This window comes from Rhinolophus sinicus, linkage group LG04, assembly GCF_036562045.2.
Source record: "Rhinolophus sinicus isolate RSC01 linkage group LG04, ASM3656204v1, whole genome shotgun sequence".
Classification (NCBI taxonomy): domain Eukaryota; kingdom Metazoa; phylum Chordata; class Mammalia; order Chiroptera; family Rhinolophidae; genus Rhinolophus; species Rhinolophus sinicus.
The window spans coordinates 147,365,189-147,391,346 of NC_133754.1; the positions used below are offsets into that span (position 1 = coordinate 147,365,189).

At 37.7% G+C, this 26,158-nt stretch overlaps 1 protein-coding gene across 8 annotated transcripts in view; it reads right to left on the bottom strand.

Annotated features, from left to right (window-relative positions):
* Positions 1-26,158, bottom strand: part of PRUNE2 (prune homolog 2 with BCH domain) — a 229,908-nt gene that overhangs the window by 18,625 nt on the left and 185,125 nt on the right. For all 8 annotated transcript variants that reach the window (XM_074330579.1, XM_074330577.1, XM_074330578.1 and 5 more), the window contains 6 exons: positions 18,914-18,993; positions 16,777-16,977; positions 9,130-9,303; positions 3,345-3,447; positions 2,577-2,708; positions 1,338-1,424 (listed from right to left, as the gene is read on the bottom strand). In XM_074330579.1, the coding sequence (XP_074186680.1) occupies positions 1,338-1,424; positions 2,577-2,708; positions 3,345-3,447; positions 9,130-9,303; positions 16,777-16,977; positions 18,914-18,993 (777 nt within the window). The remainder of the gene's footprint in view (positions 1-1,337; positions 1,425-2,576; positions 2,709-3,344; positions 3,448-9,129; positions 9,304-16,776; positions 16,978-18,913; positions 18,994-26,158) is intronic.

The following is a 26,158-nucleotide window of genomic DNA, read 5'->3' on the forward strand; positions in this document are numbered from 1 at the left end:
TTATTTTAATTATTATTATCATCTTGAAACTCCCTTCAATAAAGTTGAATTATAACCATTTTCAATATTCTTACAGTAACAAATATTTTGTTACTTATTAAGAAGAAACATTTGTTTTATAAGTATAAAAACTGAACTATTAAACAAACATCAATATCAATTCTAATGTTTACTTTTTACAAATTAAACTTTTTATAAGCTCTTCAGTATATATTGATTTCTATTCCTTTGTCAAAGTATTTGCTGCTTTTATTCAAATAAAATTTGTAATACCTTAAATAATATTTCATATTATTTTTGAAGGCAATTTAACATGGCATGTAAATAGCTAACCTTTGCCAAAGGAAAATTAAATTGAATTGTGCTACTCAATTGTTGAAAGTAGAAAACAGGAATGCTAAATAATTATAAGTGAACACTGAAAAAAATACGGTAGAATCTGGAAGGCACAGTAAAGTTTATGTAAAAATGAAAAGGGGGATTTTAACCTATAAATTTTTTCTCCAGTAGTGAAGTTACTAGAAATTTTCTTAGGGATTCATCAATAACTTTGAGGCAGAAAAATTTCAATTTATCTAATTTGTATCCTGATGTTAGGCAAGACTTTATTTTATGGTATTTTTAAAGTACTCTAGAAAAGATATAGACTGCCTCATGCATTTAGCTGTTTCAAGTCTTTCTATGTTATGACGCATATCTGACTTTTATTTGCATCCGCAAAATGTAATGTTATATAGCATCTAGCACAACACACTGAACTGAACTGAATTGAAACCAAGAATCCTCATGGAAGATCAAAACAAAGCTCTCGAAATGGCTGCCGCGACTTTTTACCTAACCTTGGTGACCTATATGGTATATGAGTATGTTCAGCAGAAATAGAACAATTAAGACATGGCTCCTGTTTCTGTCGTTGGCTTGTCTTTGTATTCTCTTGTCATGTTACTCTACCTTTTCTAGTCTCTAAAAAATACCATGTATCACTTTAACAGCATTTTCTATTCCTTTTTGTAATGTGACATGGAAACCCATTACTTCATCTTTTATGTTACAGCAACCAACATAGAGATCATGATTTATAATAAGGAGGGGAATATAGTTATGAAATAATGCTCACTCTTAATTAGAGTCTCTTGGTGGATAGTCCAAAGTATCTTTCCAGGAAAGGCAGAGATAAATATGTCTTCCTAAATAGCCTCTTAGTTTATGAATTCTTGTTTATAGAAAATGAATATATATATATATATATATATATATATATATATATATATATATATATGATTTTAAAACTACTAATAGCACTTTTGCTACAACAATACTTTACAACAATTCCATACCTTATAAAAGGTCGTGTCACTGTAAGGATTGTTCTGATGAACCAAGATGGATGAACTATAATGAATGATTTCAAATTCTTCCGCAACCTATTTTGAAAAACAGAAATTACTCATAACCCATTTTTAGAGGGAATTATAACAGAAAGTATATCCCCAAATAAATATATATATAATATTAGAGAGTTCTAGACAAGTTACTATAATCAATAGGGAACGTATAGAAAAGTCACGATTCCTAAAATAAATGCTTTTTGATACATAATTTGAAACATATGATTCAAGTCTCATTTTCTGAGAATAAATGTAAAACAGAATGGTTGTATTCTTGGAGTCCATAAATCTATAACCATTGTGGCATATTTCTGTTTAACAATGCGTTTCATTTTTGTCAGCATTATCTTTACTATTTTGAAAAGAACAGTAACTTAATAGTAACAAGTAACACTCTTATTAGCAACTTAAACAATTTATATGCTCTCACTGAGCATTGGTGTCTTCTTACATTTAATGAAAGTAGTAACCATATATCATGTGGTTGCTTGGCTTTCATATTACTATTTTAATGCTCTTGGTTTTCAGGCATGATTTTCAGTATCAGTAACGTTATGAATGTTTGGACCATTACAAATTTTAGTTACTATAACAGGTTATTTGTGTGTTGTTATGTAAGGAGCCACATCTAAGGGGATGCCACACCTATCACAGACATCATAAACTTTTATGTTTATTATGACAATTTTCCTGTAGATGGCAATAACATGTTTTGTTCTATTAAAACCAGTATGGATAAAAGTAAAGTAGCTTAACAAAGGGGTACCCAAAGGCACCATATGAGCTAGTAGTTAACTTGAATTAATAATAAATGTCAAAATAAGAGCACAACAGTTCTCCAAATCACAATAGGGCCAGTCACACAAACAGCATCAAAATCACGTGACACCAGTAAAGAATCGTGGGTATTTGTTTTATCAGCCCAAATTGCACCTCCATGTGGCAATACCATATGCATAGTTTAAAATAGACCTCGTCACCAGGTTCAAGATAACAACATTTAACAAAATCTGGGGAGAATTTGCTTTAACTCAGATTTGGGACACCAAGTAACTCTTCCAATATTTTTATAATTTACTATCTCAGCTGTGCATAATTCAATGCTTCTAAAATGTGATTGCATTTTTGGTAGGTTAAAAGGGAATTAGAAAAAGTCAAAATAGGGATTAAATAGTGGAGTTCACCTACCGTCTGTCAATCATCTGGTAGCATTTCTTCATCCAGCCCAGCCCTGGCATCTTCCGTCTTGGGGTTGCACCATTCAAGTACACAATCATATAATCTTCAGCTACCATCAACTCTAAAGTGCTTATTACATATCTGATCATAGGAAGGAAGAGGTCTGTTTTCAGTTCCTACACGAAGCACTTCATCGTATTTATACCATAATTATATAACAGTTAAATAACAGGGTATATGGCATTTAAGAATGGTTATGCATATTACCTCTTCACCTTGAGAAGAATGCGCTTACCTAAGATAATTTCTCTGAGAGTACTGTTCATTTATCTGTCCATTTATCTTTTTTTAAAAATGCAGGGACACTTGAAAAATGTGTGGGTAAGAAATCTGACTTTCAAAAATGTCAACAATGTTATCAGATACTAAGGGCAACTCAAATAAAATAAGAGCAGATATAAATGAAGTCAGGTTATCATTAGTTGACTAAGAACATGTTATCGGGGAACAAATATAACACTTCACCCAAAGGAAATGTTACAGAATTTTAAAATGCAGGCTAAACTATGTTTTGTTTTCAATCCATTTTGCTGAAAAAAAAGAGCAACCTTAAAGGTTTTAGTTTCTTGAGCAATGTTCCTTGACAGAGATTTCACTGACTTTTTATCAGAGGCTTAGAATATTCTACATCATTTATTTCCTTTTATTAAAGATGCTTATCTGCCACACATGCCCACAAACATGAACTCAAAGCACTTTGTCATAAGTATCACTCACAGGAAAAGATTTTCCATGACATAGTGGTAATCCGCCCGACTGCTGTCTGGCAGAAAACAGGCGGCAAACACAATGATGGCATTTAGGCCATCCCCATAGTATCCTGGGGGACAAACAAAAAGACATTTGTAATCAATTGAAAACTTTTAACAAAACAATATTTAACCTATTAACCAAGGACAAATCTGGAAGCCTTGGCAAGGGTGTGGATGGGGATGTAATAGATACAGCTTTAAGGGAGTTTTATACAGACTATACTTAACTACATATGCATCTAATTATCTTCCGGTGGTTAACATGTATGTTATATAGTGTTTTAAATATAGAGTGTGAATATATTTGCATATATAGAGTATCTATATATTATGGATGATTACATATATGTTGTACATAGTCGTGAATGGGATGTATAATTGTTTAAGTTATCAAAGGATGCGGGGGCAATACTTTTTGACTTAAGGGTTGCTAATTTATATATTACAAAAACTAATTTACATAATACTTTTTTAATAGCTAAGAAAGAGGTTCTGATTAATCCTTTTTAGCTCTTTTTAGTTTTAGTTTGAAGGGAAAGGGAAAGTTTAGTCACTGAACTACAATATAATCTCAGACACACACACTCCAGTGATCAGATACTGTGGAGTAGACAAGTAAACCACCTTTATTTTGATTTAGATAACTGTGTACTTGCTTGTAGTGTCCCTGGGATCTCCGGATTCAACAGACAGTGCAGGGAAACATGGAAAGTTCTGCCCAGGCACAGAATAATTGAACACAGAATTCAGAGGTTAGTCTCTTAGAGAAAGGGGCAAACTCAAGAAAGGTTGGTCTGGTTCAAGCCTGCCTCTCTTTGAGTTTTAGGAAAATATGTGCTTTTGGGAAAACCTGAGAATTACTTCCTGGTTACATAGTGAGGGTGGGGTGGGAGGGTGGAACTGCTATTTGCAAGTGGTGGTGAGAAAATAGGAAGTGGAAGGTGCAGACAAGTGTGGTCATTGAACCTCCAAGGGTCAAGGAAATTGTAGAGGTATCAGGACATTTAATCCACTTTTGAAAGTTCTGCTCCATCCTTTAACCAAGCGCTGTGTTCCCTTAGAGTTCATCTTTGAAATTCATGGCAGTGGTTGATCAGATCCCCAGTTTTGTGTATGGAATCTCATGTGTCTTCCAGACTTAAAAACGGAAACAATGTACTGTATTTTCATTTTTTTATATCCCCTTTCAAACACTTACAATTTTTGCCATATAACATCGTTCTAGATTTCAGAGTCATTAAGTAGAGATTTCCTCAACACTTCGTGTAGGAGGGCAGGACACACCCTCAAAGCCTGACCCAGCCATGTCAGAACTCAGTGTGTTTCATTCTTTCAGAACTCTAACTACCCCTCTGATGATGACAGGGCAGTAAAATACTGGCTGGATATAGATTTGGATAGCCTTAACTCTTGAAAAGCAGTTTAATAAGATGTTCTCTACAAAGCGAAAGTATGACTCTACCACAAAAGAGGTGGGGGATGACAGTGATACCAACTAAAAATATACCAAATTATGGGTTCGTGTGTATTACTGATTTGAGGTTCTTGTAGACAGTGTTTCCACTACATATCCTAGAAGATGCTACCTATGTAAATATACATCTGATGCAACACATGTGTGTGACACAGGATTGCAGTAGCTTCCCTCTGGACTTTCTGCTTTAATTCCATATTTTCCAATATGTTGGTATTTACCAACTTCTTTTTAGAATGCAATATGAAGGAAAATGACAGAAGAAATATATTTTAATACAGGAAGTATTTGTTCCTCTGAACAATTTCATTGAAGAAGCTTTATAACGAAATGGAAATCCATAAAGGATAAGGTGGCTTAGCTCCACTAATACTACACCAGAAAGGTATGCAGTTCAGACTCAGCACCATGGAAAAGACTGAGTTCACTAAAAGAGACAATAGACATAATGGATCCAACTTAAACACAAGTCAGAAAACAGCTTTGCAAAAGCATCTTGCTAAATGTAGCTTTCTAAATGTCTGGCTCCAGGGTGTCAGAACAGTTTTAAGATCCCGACTGCTCAGTTACTCCGATTTCTTTTTCTGTTTCTGAAAATTTCCTAAGAAATTTTTTAAAAAGGACAGCCTGAGGTTTAGAAACAGTACCTCAGACATCTTCTTCAATGGCAAGTCAGCTCTGTGTGTCAGTACTATCTGTCCTTGGAATGCTGGAGTGTCCCGTTCACTCCAGGTCATTTAGCCAAATGAATACTTAAGGATCAGCTTACCACTTTTCAATCATTGTCAAACTCAGGAATGTCTTTTTACATAAAAACTACTGAAATGTACAAACGCAAAGATGGCTTTTTGTACTTTGGAGCAGAGGAACTGTAGGATGGGAAGAAAAGAGAGAGGAAGACAACAGGAGAGGAGGAGATGTAAGTAAGGAACTGGACGTCAAAGATTTCCTCATGAAAGTTTTCCTGCTAAATCAAGAGCTGGTGCCATCATTGTCAGGCTTTGGAAATAGTTCACGTAGCAATTGCTGACCAAGTGCAATAACCAGAACGAGTCAGGTCATTCACTTCTTGTCCCTTGAAGATGCCCTCACGGGGGTCAGCTAACCTAATTTCTATTCTAAATATGCAGCCTCCTGAAATGAAGTTGCCTGTTGGCAACTGCACGATTCGTTTCAAGTCTGGTTTTCCAAAAACGTGCATTTTATTAGACTCTCTTCTCAATAACTGTGAGGTGAATTCATGGCATGTGTGCTTGAGCAACCCACTGCCTCCGGAGCCCCTTGGAAGCAGTGATGCAGACCTTACCTGAGGCAGGACAAACAGACATGAAAGGGACGTAACACAAGTTTGCTGGCCAGCAAATGGAATGGAGACAGAAGGAAAGATGTCACAGGCGCAACCAAAACATACACACACACATACACCGGCCTGCAACTCTTCTCCTCATTCTTTCCCGGATAATTTGTCCAGCAACACTGCAGAGGTTACCTGAATCTCCTATAATGAAATAAGAGAAGTAAAAAAAAAAAAAAAGAAAGACAGAAAGAAAGGAAACTCCTCATTACATATTACAATGCTTTGGAGTGACTGTCCTTGGTCATTTAAATGTGATCTCTGCTTCAAGTTCAAAAAAGCCAGTTCTGGTTTCAGATGGATCCCATACTATTGGCTGATTTAAACAACCAAGACCTCTCTTTACTTTTTTATTTTAGCAGATGGCAGGAATAGTGCTCAGGGGCTCATGGGAGGTGACAGTGATTTTGAGATCACCCTCTTATGACTGATAAAGTCATTGAAGCCCAGATAAATTAAGTGATATACCAAAGTCATAGACTATTTAGTGACAAAGATGGTCTTCAACCCTGTTTTGTACACTGTGTACAGGGCTGTTGACAATAACTCATATAAAGTTCACCAAAGCTGAAGACTGAATTATTTGTCCAAATACTGCTCTCACACACTGATATTCCCAACTGGTATGGACACTTGGTAGGCCTTGTTTTTCAGTTAATTTATGCAGCTCTTTTAGTCATGCCCACACTCTCCCCCATCTTGAAGTTGTGCTGCACAGAGCACTATACCGTCGGTATTTTCCTATTGGCCCAGATGGGAAAACTTCCTTATAGCAAAACGTAAGACACCAAAACAAGATCTGCTTGTTCACTACAGTGTGCTGCTTTTTAAATGCTCATCAGAAGCCAGGATGACAAATTCAATAGATTGGTAACCAAGGAGCATTGTTTTAGCATCACTAAGGTCTAAGAAAGCGGTGTGAGCTTCCAATACAGAAGACAAAGCTTTGACAAATTTAGAAGTAACATCTGAACAATCTTTACTTACAGAGCACAGAAACTGTTCAGGGTGTAGGAAGAGGTGGCATCTTGCTAACGTTCCAGATGGGTACAGCCAGAGGCACACGCATGCAGGCCAGCGCCTGGGGGAGGCTGAGGCAGAGCTGGGTGAGGAAAGGGGGCCTTCTCTTCCAAACAAACTGGACAGTCACACAGACAAAAACTGAGCTCACAACACAGAACGCAGAGGAGTAAATGCCAAGGGGTGTTAGGTGGCAGGGATGAAGGGCACAGCAAACCAGGTTATCCCCGAGGTGTCAGCTCCGTTTTCACAAGGAATGTGACAGGCAGAAGCAGGGGCTTTTTCTGACCCTAGTATGCTGCTGATAACACACCCTCGTGGCAACAGTGGATTCGGGCAACAGACCCACCTGCTCAGCCCATCTAACTTCCCTGTGGTGGAAAGAACACACAGGTGAGTCTGCTGGAGTCATGGGAGGCCTTAGGAGAACAGTGAGGCAGTGTGCCTGCTTTCTTCACAACAAAGGGGTTCTTAATTTAAGATCGGAGGGGTAAAATTTTATAGGGATTATCTGTTCTACATTTTTTGTACTTTCTAGAATGAGCACAGGCTAGTTTAATAGTCGGCCTTTGTTTGGTTTTCATTTCCCAAAAGCAAACAAATGAAAAATACCTGACGGGAGGTGCAAAGGAGGTGTGACCTGGGAAGATGTGAATGATGCTCAGGTTGTGGTTTTCATCACAACAAAAGGGTTGACTCTGGCCAGTTGTCTGTCACCTTCAGCAAGATTAGGCCAGCTCTCATCCTGAAGGGCTATGGGAAAAGTTTCCCACAGAGGAAGCTGTCCCCATGCCACAACAGCTATCACTGGGCCATGTTACCATTTCAGGTCAAATAGTGAGACAGGAAAACGGAAGGTCATGGATGAGGACACATATTGGCATGTGCCTTCACTGTCATGGTCGGACTCCCTGGGTGTCCGGATACTTACGTGGAGGTAGCAATGCATGGCATGGAAAGTATAAAATCTGCTGGTGGAAGGAAATTTGATTGTAAAAACAAAATGTCCTTCTGCTAGTTAGAAAACAAAAGCTACGCGTTTAATGTCATGCCCAGACGCTTATTTCTCTGTCCTTGTTAAGGAAGAGAGAACAACGATTGCCTTGTCAGCTTACACTTTTCTGGAACAGCTGAGTGGTTAGGGTGGTGCCTCAGGACTGCAGGAAAGGAGTGCATGCAGCAGAAAAATTAAAAAGCCGTTTATATTTTCTGAAGTTGACAACACTAAATGTGTTGCTTGTGCTCATCTGACTTTTTTGTGAATCCCAAATTAGTCAAGGCTCTGGAGCTCCAAGAAAGCATTGGAAATACAAAACACAGCTTTTCTCCCTCCGTTCTTCCCCATTAAGCAAATGGAGGGTGTCACTGGAACTGGCTTTTGTCAGGCATAGATGTCATGGAATTTACAGAAAAGCCAATTTCAGGTAGGTAAAAAATGACAAGCCTCAGTCTAAGAAGATTTCCTAAAACTTCTGAAGAGGATTCAAAAGACTGTTTTATAATTAGAAGCACCTCCAGTTCAGTTACCTTACTACAGGCTGTGGTGGTACGGACTCAAAAGCTATTTAGTTAAACCCTAAACCGACCTAAGTGAATTCTGAACAGAAATTATTAAATTAGACAACTATGGATTTCAAGAAATTTATGCAGAAAATCATAGCTATCCGATACGCAATGTGGAAAGCATTTCACATTGGAAAGTTATTTTTCCATAGAAGGCTTTCCAGTGTTAACTGAATCGAGTATGAGGTAATATACGTAGCTTTACAGTCCCCTGAACATTGATTGCCCAATAGAGTCTTTGGGATGTCATGCTGCAGAAAACCCTAGTTTCGTTTTCTAATAAAAAAAAAATATGGCTGCCCATTCCCCACTTCCCAGATTCACACCGAGCTTGACTACCTCCGTGAGAGATGACTCTCCTGTAGGGCTCAATGACCTTCATGTCAATCCGCTGCTCTTGTTCTCCAATCACCACTGTCCTCCACAACCGGTTGTCTTCGCGCTCCTCTTCTGCTGTATATTCTGGAATAGACTCTGACTCTTGGCCAGAATCTTTGTTGGCTGTAGGATCCTCTGGAAATGAAGCACAGAGCAGGGCTGAAGGAGCAAGACCTTTACAGTTCAAGAAGTTCAACAACCAGCTGTTTCCTGGCAGAGTGAACTTGATGAATTCCCTGTTTTGTATAACTCTTATAGAGCTTAACACCATCCTGACCACATAAAAGACACTCAGTGAAGTCTATTACTGACAGAACAACCAAATCCATTGCTAAGGCCAAGCTGAGGGTGGGGATAGACACCGGGCTAGAGCTGCTTTGTGTCAGTAGTGGTCCAAGAGGGTATAGTCTGGTACCAATTCATCCTTGATCATACAGGTTGAAGACCGCAGGCCTGTCTAATGGGCTGAAAGGCTATTTATCAGACCTAGATAATCTGGTTTTCCTTGCACTACATTTCCTGGCTTATCCTGAGTGCCCAGAGTATTTTGGGGGCCCATAGCTTAATATCTTGATGATATTGCTAGCCTAGATTCCTGCTCTAAGTCTCTTACAATGGAGCTGACCACCTTTCCCTAATGGGAGCACATTGGGCATAAATTTGATATTACTTCCTGTGGATTTTTCAAAAATATGCTACAGAAAGATTTTATAATAAACAAGAAACAAATAACTTTGTAGACCAGAAACATTCCAAGGCTAAGAATTCTCAAGACTCCTATCTGTGGGTACATAAGGCAATAAAAAAGCCCACTGAGCACCTTGGGGAGAAATTTACTTATCACTCTGGTGCATCCAGAAAAAGCAACCATGTTAAGACTTTTAAAGAATAAGTAGCAATTGTTTCCATTTTTCACTTCAAGTACTAGCAGAGTTTAACAACATTTAAGTAATTTGAAGGAAAAGAGTATTTATAACTTTCAAAATAATTTTGTGAGATAATATCATTCTTATCTTTTCATTCATGGGAAATGACCTTTGACTTACACTGTACTGTACTTGTATTATTTTTATGGGACTTTGATATAATAATAATAGCAATACTCTATGAAGTAGCTACCATGTATCAGATGCCGTAGTAGGTATTATAATAGCTATGACACAGAGACAAAAACTAGCTCTGAAGTAATTACTTCAGGTCACAGAGTTAGTAAGCAAACTCTTACCTTTTCTGCCCTTCTAAGCTATCACATTACACTTTGAATTTTACTATGAGACTGTGAAAGGAACTTGGGCTAAGAAAGTATACCTGAATTACTTTTAATATCCACCTCCACTCCACACTTAGCTTGGAAACCACCACAGAGTACTCAATAAAAATTTGGAGGATGAGTGGGTAAGTAAAGCTTGGACAAGCTCCTGGAAATACTGGTAATCTGTAAGGGAGCCACAACAAAGCCATTATGTTCCGGAAGATTCCACAAGGACGGAAAGCAGCAACCTTTGGCTTCAGATCAAGAACTGCAGTCAGGTGCAAATCCATCCATCTGCCTATGGAATCCCTTCCTGCTTCTCCCGTTCTACTTGGGTTAGGGCCCTTGAATGCTCATCTTAGCTCACTTCCCAGGACCCTATTTTCCATCTGGTCTGTGTGCCCTCAAAACTCTGGGCTCTGATGTGGGTTTGTCATTTGTTGTCCCTGTACACACATGCTCTCCCCTGCAATGAACTTAACATCCACAAACCCCTCTTCATCCTGCTTGGGACTCTGGCCTGCTCTAACTTGGCTCCGGTGATCTGTGTGGGTTTGTTTTGTCTTGTTTTTTGCATGCCTTTTAATGAGGCTACTTTGTTTTTTAAAAAAAGTGTTTGTACACTGTATTCTGTTGTTTCAGGTTTGTTTGTTTTCTTGGATTATAAAAGTAAAACACACTAATAAAAGTGCAAACAATACAGAAATTGTTCATGAAAACAGCAAAAATTGCCAATGCCACTCTCACCCATTGTTTGATGTGTATTCTTTCTATGTGCATGTACACACATACTTTTTCCCAAAATGTATGCTTATTCCATATATTCTGCATGTTCTACACATACTGTTCAATAATGTGCTCTTGCCTAATAATATAGTCTTCTTTGCAGTTCAACGAATATAAACCCTGCTCGTTTTAAAAATAGACCTACAGAATTCCATTTTATTGATGTCTTTTAGTTTATCAATCCCATAGTGATGGAAAACTACTTTAATTCCATTTTGCTGTTGTTGTTCCTTAGAAATATTTTGCTTCAATAATTTGCTTCAATAATTCTCTTGTACAGCCTATGGATATAGGCTAAATTTCTAGCAGTAGAATGCTGGATCAGAAGGTATAGGCACTTAAGGGTTTTACGGACATTTTTGCATTGAATATATCGCACCATAATACATGAGAGTTACTGTTTCCTCACACTGGCAGAAACACTGGAGGTTATCAAAGTTTTTAATCCGTGACAATTTAGGGTGAAACCGTCTCTTTTTTGTTTTAATTTGTATTTCTTTAATAATTACAGCAGGTAATACTTTTTTTTTTTTTTTTTAAGATTTTATTGGGGAAGGGGAACAGGAATTTATTGGGGAACAGTGTGTACTTCCAGGCCTTTTTTCCAAGTCAAGTTGTTGTCCTTTCAATCTTAGTTGTGGAGGGCGCAGCTCAGCTTCAGGTCCAGTTGCTGTTGCTAGTTGCAGGGGGTGCAGCCCACCATCCCTTGCGGGAGTTGAAACCGGCAACCTTGTGGTTGGTTGAGAGGATGCACTCCAACCAACTGAGCCATCCGGGAGCTCAGCGGCAGCTCAGCTCAAGGTGCCATGTTCAATCTTAGTTGCAGGGGGCGGAGCCCACCATCCCTTGCGGGACTAGAGGAATTGAACCAGCAACCTTGTGGTTGAGAGCCCACTGGCCCATGTGGGAATCAAACCAGCAGCCTTCGGAGTTAGGAGCATGGAGCTCTAACCACCTGAGCCACCAGGCCAGCCCGCAGGTGATACTTTTTAAGTGTTTATTGGCTATTTACATTTATTTCTCTTACTGAGGGAGCACCTATTAGGTCCCTTTTCTATTGTCCTTCTTCATTTTTTAGAGCTCTTTACATAGCACTTTGTCATGTATTACAATTATTTTCCTGTCTCATGCTTACTTTTTACATTTGTACTTTTTTCAAATAGAAATATATTTTATATCATTGACTGTTCACTTTTGTCTATGTTTTTTGATTATTGTATCACAGTAAGAAAGGACACCTCTACTTAAAAGTATGTATGTGCACACACACAAAAACACTTTCCTAAACTTTATTTCTAAAAACAGCATTATTGTTCATTTTAGCATAAAAGTTTGTGGCTGGACCTTTTTAATGACATGTTAATGTCATTATGCTAATGTTTCAGATGGTGGGCGCTGGCCAGTTGCTGGAGCTCCTGCTCCTTCCCCACCTTTGATGGGCGCCATAAATGGGGAAAAGAAATTATTTAAGGGCTAGAGGTACAGTAAATTCTCTTATGGTGCTCATGTCTAGAAGTCAACAATAGGTCAGTTAATAAAAAGTAAAGATAGCTTTATTTCATTCCTTGAATTAGCAATATCCTCCCAATCTTAATAATTCTTCTGCTATAACTATAAATTACGATCCTCCCCCTAGCCATCATTTTGTCACTATTTTGAAAAATTTCAGGTCTCATTTAACTCTCTATCCCCCAGGCCCTCCAGATTTAATTTTTGGTTTCACGCCTTCTTCACTAAGAAATGCTTGATTTTCTCTGTCTCCTTTTCTCAATAGCAAATTTTTCTCCGTGGCAACTGTTGAAGTCAATTAAGCTCTGTTACACAGGGGAGAAAGCAACTTGAACATTTTTCTCTTGTCGTTTGTGAAATGATTTAGTACATGAGCTCTTGAATGTCCTGTGCTATATGAACCACCGTGGGGAATCCACTGTTGGTGTCATTAGGGACTAACTAGAGATGACCATGTTCCAGCAGAGGAACACACATCGGTGATAGGTGACTAGCTTCTGTGATCTTGCACTGATCATGTACATAACCTTACAAGACATGATGTTTGAACTTTTCCTTATTAGAGGAAGACAGTTAAGAAGTCTTTAAAAAAAATTTTTGTGTGTGTGACAAAGAGCAGTCAGGCAATAAATTTAAATATAAACACTAAGCATACAAAAGTACCAAAAAAAAAATCATCCTTTTAGACCACACCATTATGGTTGCTTGTGGGTAAAATAAAATAAGCTTAACACTTGGTTAGTTTATATGCAGAGTTAAAACATAGAATTGATTTTATAAGCTGCTTTCCCGCAGGCTGTGAAAATAGTAGATTGTAGATAGGGAAGTTAAATAAAGTGACTCCCAGATTATCTGGCAAAAAATGTTGGGTACCTTATTACAGAGAAAACTCTGTCATTAGGAGCTAGTTTCAGAAAAGATAACTTAAATAAGGCCATTAAACATCACCTAAGAAGAAAAGAATATACAAGTGCACATGAGTATTTCTTATAACATTCTTATCAGAAATAGTCAGGCTAAAATTCTTTATCATTTTTCCATTTATCTTATTAAATGCCTTTGCTGAGATCTGAGTTATGGTAAAAATAACTTTGCAGTTGGTTTGGAAAACAGAATTCGTTCATTATCTTTTCTGACCTTTGGATATATTTAAGTTTCTAAGATTAGTATAATAAAGCATTAAAAAGAAAAATCTCAGATCTCCCTTAATAGAAAGACTGACCTCCTAAGTCCTTCACTATCTACATATTTCTGGTATCTTAGGCACTTGTATTTATCAAAAGAAATCAAGCCTTGATTATATTGGTACTTTGAATGATATTTTCCAACTATTTAAACACAATAATTAAAGAAAATTGCTTGGAAATAAAGACCAATTGAACATCTTTTGATGATAGTGAAATTCAAAAATTTTTCATAAGCAAAATCACATTGTGAGCATATAACCTGACAGTAATGTTTGGTTATCAACTACTGCGTGAAACAGGAAAATGGCATGAAATTCCTTTATTAGGCCTTGGTAAAGTAAGAGCCCTCAAGTCTTGCCAATGGCTGGATAAAGGGTGCATAAAGGTGAGTGGGGGAGCTATCAGGCTTGGCTTCAGGTACTTTAGCCTAATCTACTGAAAGACCTTCTGTTCATTGTCAGCATATTTATGAAGAAGCCGCATGATCCCTGAGTTGAGGACAACTCAGGCCTTGAGTGCTGGCTCAGACATTTACTAGCTATGTGACCTTAGGTAAATTACCTAAGATTTTGTGCCTCAGTGTTCTCATCTTAAAAGGGAGAAATATAATACCTATTCAGAGAGTTGATATAAGGATTCAAATAATTAATATTTTTAAAGCATTTAGCACAGATTCTGGCACATAGCAAGCACTATGAAAGTGTTCGTTAAATAAAACAGATTACTGACCAAATACTTTTGAAACACTGTGCTTTAAAAACTCCATTTTTTTAAATGTATATGCCTAATTCAAAATATTCACATAAAAAAACCAAAAAATATGCAGCTTTCAAACATTTATTTCATACATCGTATTCTATCCCTCTTTAACAGTTATTCATGTCTCCATGTTAATAAAATATAGCTGTTCAGATGTAGTTTGTGTTTTCAATGTTTAATGTTTTTGTTTAAAACAGTGTCTCAACATACATCTTTTGTTTGAAAATCAGGGTGGACTGTAAAATTCAACTTACATTAACATTTTGTCCTTTGAGTTTAAGACCTAAAAGTAGGGGTGTGGTGGCTGTTAAACTGGTTCTTTCGACATAACTGTATCGATGAAATAAAAAGAACTATGTCAGCAAGTGGCAGCTTTAATTACCAGTTTGCTCAGCCACTGCCACTTTGCTTGGCAGTTTTACTCTTTATAAAAATAAAGGTTCAGATGTGGTGTGATACAGCTCTCCAGAGCGACAGGAAAGTACAGGGGAGGAGAGGAAGGAACTAGCAGGGTCATGCCACAGCTGTCTTCTGTGGAATTGTAAATCAAAGCGTGATTCTTACATGTGAGAATATATTATATTAGCAGGAGAAAGGCTGGGGCAGCTGGGGGCAGCTGGGATGGATGGAGAGGCTGGGGAAGAGTCTCAGTGATGGTAGAAAAGAAATATGAATTAATTAAAGACCTTCTTTTGCCTCTTATTTGTGCATTTCAACCTACAGGGTCAAATATCCAAATAATTATAGAAATTCAAAAACATGACAAAAATGCAATATAAAATCTTCACTTAAAACACAATAAACTGTAGAGCAAGTAGTTTAGTCACTTCCATTTTTTCAGCTTGAGATAAAGCCTTACTAAACTTGGTGAAGGCAGGGTCTTAATCAGTGCTGATTTTGCTTGTGGCCTCAGTGGCTCAATGACCATTGGATGAATTAATTCACTAATTTGATGAATTTCCTAATTATATTCTCCTACGAACAACACTCCTGGAATTAGGATGGCTCTAAAAGTCAGGGCAGCATTCATTTATTGGTGATATTTCTTTTAAGCAATTTTAAAGATTTAAAAAAATTTTTGAAGAAAAATTTTAATTTTAAGAAGAATTTTTACAATGTATCAAAGCAATAGCTGTGGCCAGGATTCTCTTACTTCCAATTTCAAACATGATAAAGTCAGAGAATGTCACCCTGTAAAACAGAAACTACATGCCATTTTTAAAAAGTAAATGCTTTGTATTTATCCATATTTCTTAACAAATCCAATTTCACTGTGGAGCGACAGAAATAACTAAAATGAGATTGATATTCATATCAGGAGTGTCTGTATTTGATTCAGCAGCTTTTAGTTTTCTCCCTTTTTTTTCTTCCCCCACCACACCCCATTCCATCCTTCCTTCCTTCCTACTTTATCAGCAGTATAACAACAAACATAATCAAGTCCCTGCCCTCATGGAGCAGACATTCTAGTGGGAAAAGAAAGATAAACTTCAAACAAAGAGTGAAATGATACGATTTCAATTAGTGACACATAGAAAATAAAATGAATACAGAGCAGAGAGTGACTGGGTGATGGGGGTAAGGATGGGGAGAGCCTTTGATTATGGAGGTCAAGGAAGGCCTCAGTGATGAGGTGACATCTGATTAAGATCTGAATAAAGAGAAGGAAACAGCCAGGAAAGGATCTGGGGGGAAGACCATTCCAAACAGTGGGAGCTTGAACAAAGAAATTAGTAAACTCTGATTTCTCTGCTTCAAATTTAATCTTCCAGATTAAAATCTTCCAGATTAAATTCTCTTTGTCTGCAGATTCAGCTCCAATTTTCTTATAACAGAGCACGTAACAATTTTCCTTTAACACTAGCACCTAGCACAGGGCCTGCTGTAGAGTCGGGGTTTAAGAAAACAGCAATGGCTATGTGTCACCTCTGTGAATCATACCTGTTCTGCCAAGATCTAAACTGTCAGAGCCTCCTATGAGCTGAAATACAAACAAAAGCTTCTAGAAATCACAGAAAATTGCCACCGCAACAAAATGGGAGGTTTGTTATTAATGCCACTTAGATAATCTTTCACTTTTCACATAACTTTGGTCTTGCCAACTTGGCAACTTACCATGCCCAGTGTACTCAAAAGAATCTGCTTCATCGGGGGTATCAAGTTCATCCACATTGATATCAATTTCATCTGGACTGTCCAGGTTATCATCAGAGAGAACAGACCCTTCACTTTGGTCCAGAGAAAGACTGATATTTGGGGCTGTGAGCTTGATTCTCTGAGGATGAGTGCCATTAAGATCCAAAGAATTAGGAGGTTCTAAAGAAGATAAAGAATAACAACATTAAGAATTGACCATATGCATGGCTGTCAAGAATGCAAAAACATTTTTAAGGTCCTTTCAGCAAAGACCTGCTAACAATCCTCATATGGAATCGGGACCCTCTTCTTGATCAGGAGGCCTCAGTACTGGCTTGCCCCAGACCCATCAGCCCTGGTCATATAGAAATAGGAAATGGGAGCCATTGTTAAATAGGCACAGAACTAGCTTTTAGAACTGCCCTGTTCAGGTTTGAGAACTTGAAATTGATAGAATATTGAATTGAATTTTCACATTGCACATTGCATAAGAAAAACAGTTAAGCTTATATGTATCTTATAACAGCTCATGTAACCTTTACTTCTATGGAATAGAAGTTATGTTCACAGACACTCCCAAAATACTTTTCTTCAGTTTCTGACAACTCTGTGTATGGTGTGCAGTGACCTCTCTTTGCCTGGCATTCTTTCTGTATTTATTTTTAATGAAGCTGAGGTCGCCTCCCAGATTACATTGTTTAACCAAGGAGCCACTACCTTTTATGCCAATATTACTTCATGTTGGTTCCCATACCATAACTGACAATCTTATGTTAAGGCTCATGGAAGTAGTTCCTATACTTTCACTGTAATATGCATCTTGTCACTAATGTGACTTTCACTTAACAGAAGCAGAGCTGGAGAAGTCATTTATAACCAAGTTGATCCCAACTAAACAATGGCAGTGATAGCCTCAAAATAGAAATGTTCAATTCAGGGCATCATTGCAGGATACCTTGTCACAAAGTATTTTGAAGACCACCTGATATAGCTCTCAATTCTGGAATTCTAACTCTGGTCATGTCCGGATGAAAGTGACATTGTTTCTTTGTCACTAAGATTTTTTCCCCCCAGTATAGAACATAACCCAAACTGTGCTCCATGCAATGTTTTTATGTATTATCTGAAAACAGTTTCTATTGACCAGTAAGTTTGAAAAACAATGGATTTCTGTATTACAGGAATTCTCAAAGAAGTACTATCCAAAATAATTTTTTGCAGTGATAACAAATTTTGAGCACTTGACATGAAGATAGTGCAACTGAAGAATTGAACTTTCCAAATTTATTTTAAATTTTAATTAATTTAAATAGCCACAGGTGGCTAATTGCTATCATATAGGATACCCATAGCTTTGGTGCCTTTATTATTCAAAGTGTATTGTGAGCTTTGAAGAGCGGAGTAGACATACAGGGGCTACCATGCTTACTTCGCTAGAGAACATTTAAAAATAATTATGTCACATGACTAGTGCTTTGAACAACGCACTTTCAATGCTTGGACAGAAAAACATATTGACTCCCTTCTTCCTACTCCATTATAGAGTTCAGGATCTTGGTATGATCCTGAAGCTGGTACAGTGCAAAGGAGTGACCTTAGTACAAAGTCGGAGTCATGTAGATCGCAACAGAAATTTTAAAATTCCTTTTTGTATATGCCTTGGGTTGTAAACCCTTGGAGTATAGGGTTCTTTTTCTTTCCTTTTTTTTTTTTTTAAATAATCAGGATACTGAGCCTTCTTGATATCACATTTCTAATTGTAAACATTCTCACACTTATGTATACATTGGGTGAACTTAGTTGTTAGTTAGAATTTGGTGTTCTGATATACAGCAGCCAGGTGTCACAGGAATCGAAAGCACCGGCAGATAAGGCTGTGGCACGGGATATAAACAGTGGCCCACACTAGTGAGCGTTCATATTCACGTCAACTCTGAAATGAACCAAATCGAGCTGAATGCCTTCCTTGCACATATTTTTTTTTTTTTCTCTCTCTCTCTTCACTTGTATCACTGAAATCACAAGTGAGATGCACAGGAAATGGTTCTCTCACTGAATAATGAAAGTATGTGAATATAGAATCCCGCTGAAGGAAATGACCAAATTCTCCTCTCACCAGGCCTCATGTCTGCAGCACTGGGACTCAGCATTCCCTCCTCAAAGGGGACATCCATTCCTACATCCTCTGACAGTAGTCTGGAAGAAAGCAAAGCAAAGAATGTAAAACACTGTGTGGGGGGTAATTTTCTTTGAAAAGGAAGCCCCGAGATTCCAGGATAATACTTTTAATTCATTTGAAACACACCAAGTATGTGTACTGAATCCGTTGTAAGTGGCCCCAAATTGGAATAAAGATTTCCTGCAGTTACTGTGAATGAGAACTGGGGACACCAGTTTTACTCTGTGCATGCAACAAGTCACTTCCACCAGCTCACATAAGTAAACACACCCCAAGTAAAAAACTCAGAAACAGGAAAAGCAAATAGCTAATACTATATACTTATGGGGGCATTTAATACGTATATATATTTTTCAACAAAAGAGGCAATATATGTGTTTTGGAGTAAAGACAGACCTGATTTTGTATAGATCTCTTCCTCTGTGTAAATTGGAGCATGTTACTTAAACTGCTATGGGCAGAGGAAAGCATACCTGGCTGGTCTCACTCTCTTTATTTGTAAAATAGGGACATACCACCTACCTCATTGAGTTGTTGAAAGGTTAAGCAATGACTGTAAAGTCCCTAACATTCCTGAGAAGGCACCAACTTACATTATTTTCCTTAATTCTTTGAAAATTTAAAAAATTATTGTATTCGGCTGTTAAATATTATTGTGAATTACACATTGATAAAGATGGTTCTGGTCATGAGTTACCATCTCTTCTCTCTAATCGGTGCCAAGCCCAAGCCCATTTATATTAGCCCACTGGGTAAGACAAGTGGCAGGGAATTGGAAAATACTGGAGAAAATTGTGACAAATCTATATGCCTTTGGAGGAAGCTGACCACCACTCACAGTCAACTCCCACTGACTTATTTTCATCTTCCATCCCTCATTTAGTAAATCCCCATTCATCATGATAATATATTTTTATTCTTGGTGACGTCACATAATTTCACTCATCTAGGATGAATCCTTGCGATGTTGGCACTAATCTAAACTTAAACGTGATAAACCTTTGTGTTAAAGTTCTAAATTTAGTCCCTCCTTTTCTCTCTTACTGAGACTTCTCTCCACTTCAATCTGGGTCTCCAAACGTTTAGAGTGTGCTCATGTGGATGATGAGTTTCTCCAGGATCCAAGTCAAACCCCTTATAATCAATAAAGCGCTCCTATGATAAAAACAAAATTCTATGTCTCTAGTGGTAATTGTACTTGCTGCCTTTATTCCACAAATATGTATTCTGTGTCTACTATGTGCTAAGGATACAGGGGAACACAATAGACCAACCTCATTCTTGTGGTGGAGATGGGACAATGGCGTTAAAATAATGACTGTCACCAATAACTCAGTGCTGCTCCCCTGAGAGAAGTAATGCCTGCTTCCTTACCCACCAACACTACAGACCCCTTCACAAACAACCTCAGGGAGTTTCTTTCTCCATACAGTTGCTGTGGCTTCTACCCTGCATGTTCTCTAAAATGAATCCACCCTAGAGGAAAAACAGTGAGCATAAGGTTGGTGTGCGAGTCGAAGGAAGTAATGCATCGGCAGGAACAGGATGACCTCTGCCTAGCAGAGATACAGCATACTGGGTGGCAACAAACCAAATTGTCCAGTAATAGAGGTGGGAGTAGTGAGCAAAGAGAAGGCCTTTGAAAGTCTTGGGATCCAGAGGGATGGACACCTGGGTTTTCCATGGTGCTGCAATTTTTCAGATTTCCTTGATCCCCTGTCATCTGAAATGATCTGTGTATGTTTTCCTTGATACCAACCCTGCAATACCTGTAAAGTGGCAAAACGCTGCTGTTAAGACCATCTGGATGCAAACCTTAATTCTATCACTTACTGTGTTAGAACTGTAATTTATGGCAAGTTATTCAGTTTCCTCACCAAAAAACGAGGGAGAATATGCAATGCCTGAAAATAACACTGAAAGAAAAAATTGTTATTTATTATTATTATAGTTCTTTTTGCCACCTATTATAATTGTCTTTTCCATTAGCCTTGAAACCATGAGGACAGGATCCATACCTGTCTGCTTTACTATTATGTCTCTAGCACCTGGTAGAAGTAAAAAACCTGATAAATAAGTGTTGGATTGAATTATCCAGCTTCAAATACCCTGAATGTCCATGTACATTATTTTTTCTAGTACTCTGTCTATGAGTCAACGGAAAAAAAAATGACATCATCATATCGCTTCCTGCCTGACAGAGCACATAAGGGTGATGGCCTTTAATTCAAAATAAAGATGAAGAGTTTTTAAATAGCTAGATAGTATCAGTCTTAAATTTTTGTAGGTTTTGTTAATGTTTGTAAGTTATGGGCAACATCATGGAATTATTGAAAGAGTCCTAGATATGAGGTTATACTTCTAGGTTATAGTTCCCCTGTTAGTACTGACAAACTGATTAACACTGAGAAAATTAGCTGACCATTTTTGGGATTTTTAAATGGAGATAAATATCTAACATCACAGTGACTGTGGAGAATAAATATAATGCATATGAATATAAAAATACTCTGTAAATTATAAAGCATTGAGTGAGTTTAAAGTATTACATTCCCTCATTTTACACATAATAAAGGATGTGATTTATTAATAATTCAAGTATGTGTCATGGTTGGACAAAACATGATTACAGTTACTATAATTTGGGTAGTAGCCCAAGTAAGGGAAAATTTCAGTACTGCACAAATCTCCATAGAGCCCGTAAGTGCCCCTGAACTCACTGAAGTTAGTGAATAGAGTCTTTGTCTCTCAATACTCCTTTGCAACACAGAGCAGACACCCTGTCAAGAAGGTGCTAGAAAGTCAGTGGTGGCATGCATGGGGGAAGGGAAAAGCTGATGGCTGTGATGGGGTGATTAGAGGAGAGGCACTTTCATAAACCCATGGATATTGCAGAAGGCCATCGGGATATTTTAGGAAACCCCAGGGACAGAGAGGTAAGCTGAACCAGAATAGCCCAGAGGCACACCTAAGAGAAACCCAAGTTGCACTGGTTATAAATACTTCAACCACATTCATACATTAGCTCCTTAAATATTTGTAGAAATGAAATGGTCAAACAGAGTACTCGGTGATTGAGCAGGATGGAGTTTTACAATCAGTAACGGAAGCCTCTCGGGATCTATTAGGTAACAAATCAATCCAGTGTAAAGGGAAGTATTTCACCTTATCTAGCCATAGCAACTAGTTAGTTTGGGGTTTCTGTGTAGGGATGGAGCTACCAAAGAGGCTGAAGGAGTTGTAAACACGAAACTGACTGTACTATGGCTGACCTCCCAAACAGACGCTCAGCTCCACGTCTCCATCTAGAGGACGGAATACAGAACTGTTTGTTTGTCCGATAATTTATAATCATAAACTAAATAGTTCATCAAATATTTCTGGATCTTGGCCTTTGGGTCACATGGTAAAATTATACTTTTCTGCTCTCCTTTGAAATTAGGGTGACTGCATGACTTGCTTTGACAAATGAAATGAGAGTGGGAGTGGCAGGGGTCACTTCTGGTCAGAAGAATTAGGAGCAAGTGCAATGCAGTCTTCCCAGCCTTTCTGGCTGTGGAAGGGCTCTGGTAGGCTGTGAGCGAGTTACTGTGAGGGGCAAAGGCCCTGACTAAAGCTTGTGGGATATGAGGTAGGACAATTAAGTTCGCGAACTCATCCTAGAAACAGTGCTACATTCCTCATAGCTGAATATCACTACGGTCACCTTTGAAGTACTCCCCTTGGGAAACTATGCACCAACACCAGCACCTAGTCCACCCTTCAAAGCAACTTTGGAACTCTTTTTCTGGAATGGCCATCAGAGCTGTCGTCATATTGCCCTTGATGTTCTGAATGTCATCAAAATGTCTTCCTTTCAATATTTCCTTTATCTTCGGGTAAAGAAAGAAGTCATTGGGGGCCAGATCAGGTGAGTAGGGAGGGTGTTCCAATACAGTTATTTGTTTACTGGCTAAAAACTCCATCACAGACAGTGTTGTGTGAACTGGTGTACTGTCGTGATGCAAGAGACATGAATTGTTGGCAAGAAGTTCAGGTCGTCTAACTTTTTCACACAGCGTTTTCAGCACTTCCAAATAGTAAACTTGGTTAACTGTTTGTCCAGTTAGTACAAATTCATAATGAATAATCCCTCTGATATCAAAAAAGGTTATCATCAGCATTGCTGCAAGTTGGCAAACTTGTCAGATCTCATATGTGAACAAGAAAGGGATTTTTGTTGTGGTTTGCTCTGAGATGTTGGGTTTCTTTGTTACCACATCCTAATCTAGCCCATTCTGACTAGTTCAGCTGCCCTTTATTGTTTTTTTTGACGGGAATATCTGACTCACACTGTGCCCTAATTTGGGTAACCCATTTCTCATATTCTCAACCCAGGCTTATGTTAATAATACACATCTTCTTGTTTGGGTTGCTAAAGCACAAAAGAACATTTTTAAAAATGGGGACAAGAGCTAGAAAGGGTATTAAATACTTTCAATTATTCCATAAAAATGAGTAGTAATATGTCACCTTTATGGTTTTTTCATAGGCATCTAGCACTTGCAAATTTGTCTAATGTTTTTCTTTAAATTGACTTATTTTAGTTAAGTAAATTTATTTTGAAAGGATGGTTTGTATTACCAGTATATAGGGAAACTTAGAATAACTTGCCTAAAAAAAATAGTCATATAAATGAAATATGATAAAAACAAAACAAAGCTGTTAAATTCAAGGTAGAACCCCCTGGGCTTTCACTCTGAGACTTTCTCTCTTTACTAAAGAAAAAAAAAGAGAGATTAGAAAGTGTCTGGCAAGGTATAATGCCATGTACCATTATAAACACAAAGAAATGATACATAAGATAGAACACCCCAAAAGTAATTAATATAAATTGAAAGAAGCCAAGGGAAATTGCCAAGTGCCGGAAGAGTTATTCTGCCCAAAGAGTTATTCTACACAGCTGAAGGGACGGTAGCCCACAGTGTTTACAGACTGGACGTAGGCCTTAGGACTCTACAGGAGAAGTGATCTCTAGGTACTAGAAGAAGTCCTAGACCTGAACTTTTTTTAAGGAGGGCGACACTCACAGTGGCCCATGAAGGGGTAGAACCGGCAATCTTGGTGCTACCAGCATCACACTCTAACCAAATGACATAACCAGCCACCCCTAGACCTGAACTTTTTAAATAAGGCCCTGAATCTTAAAGAATTGCCATCTTAGTGAAAACGGGATGAGAACCAGCTATCTTCTGGTCTTGGAAAGCATGGCCTGCCTGGAATCTTGGGTGGAAATCAAAAGCAACCTAGGAGAGTTAGAGACCCTAATTGTGTGTCAAGCATATCTCAATTTATATTACCTGAATAATGCAGGAAATCAAAGTCAATTTATATTACCTGAATGATGCAGGAAATCCAGGTTAGTCCAAGATTGGGAAATCCAATGGTTCATCTAAGACCATTGAAGACTTAGAGCTCTAGGGTTCCAGAAGAATCAAATGTGAAACTAATTGGTAGTGCTACTTTTGCAATCTAGGATTCACTGGAAATCTACTTAGGAAATAGAAAAAGACCCTCGGAAAGATGAGCTCACGCCAAAATACGCCCCCCCCAAAAAAAACAACAACAACAAACACTATAAACTACACTAGGGAAAAACCATCTGAGGAATTGCCAGCAGACACAGTAAACAGAAGAATTAGCAATAAAAGTACTAAAAAGCAGAACAATATGAAAGCGATTGTAATAATTAAAGTCTTATTTCTAAACCTTAGTTGTGTTAAAACACTGAGATTTGGGGTGTTTGTCCTAGCAGGTGGCGTTACTTACCCTGAGTAGCCATGCTGCTTAAAAAAGGAACATCTAAAAATAATAATGAGAAGTGTTCACACTAAAGTGATATAAAAAGATATGCCAGAAAAATACTAAACACAGGAAAGCAAGTACCAACAATGTTAATGTCAAACAAAAAAAGGCAGAAAAGCATTATTGAGACTTAAGAAAGTTATTATTTCATGATAAAAAGAATAATTGAAAAGATGGAATAATCCTAACCAATATGCTTTTTAACAACATAGCCTAAACATAAATAAAACAAAAATTGAAGATAAATTATAAGGAGAAATTAATTCCATGGGGAAAAATTTGATTATACTTCTCAATAATTTATAAATCAATATGAAAAAGTGTGAAAGAATATAGAAGACTTGAAGAATGTAATAATAGAGCTTGATCTAATGGACAAATCTGCATTCAATAAAAATACACATTTTTTTCAAACTCCCAAAAATTAACCTTATTGAATGTCTCATAAAATACAAAAAAAATCAATATTACATGTAGCATATTCGTGGACTTCAGGGCCACATATCTAGAAATAAGTCATAAAAAGACAGTTTAGAAACTGAAAAACACACTTATAAGAAACTGAACAATAAAGCCCTAACATATCAAAACTTGTGGAAGTAGCTAGAGAAATTTCTAGAGGAAACTAAATTCCTCTTAAATTCAGACATTAGAAAAAAAAAAAAAAAAGGACTGAATTAGCTAAGGGTTCAACTCAACCCAGGAAGTTGGAAGAACAATCACGCTCTTATGTGAGCCAATGCTATTTATCCCAAATCTCTGTGCCCCTCAAAGTGGGGAACTGTGACACACGTGGAATTCTCCAGTTTGAGACTGGATCCCAAGTGCATTAGTAGATTTTGTGTTTCTGGTACTTCTTCTTAGTAAAGAAGCCAGCATGTAGTAGCATGGCAGTGCTGACACCACAGCAAGAAGGACCACAAATGCAAAACTTTGGACATATTTAATGCACCATTTTGCCTTTAGACCAGGCACAAAGGGAAGCCCATTCTACATTTTACATCCTTTCAACATTTCTGAATCTGGAGGGATTTAATTGTTGTTGAAGGATTAGCCTTGTCTGAGAGATAAGGTTTTTTAAATAGGAAATGAGCAGTGAACCAAGACTTGGCACACACACACACACACACACACACACACACACACACACACACACACAAAGCATTTCTAGATGGTAATGTTTCCTGACAGGCATATACATCCAGCAGCCCTTTTTGGGAATAATCATTCTTATAAGATTAGCAACTGAAAAATACAGCTCTATACAAGCAGGAGAGCAGGTTAAAACGTTAATTGTTCTTTAGAAAAATACCAGATGGTTATGCTGATATGTTTTGG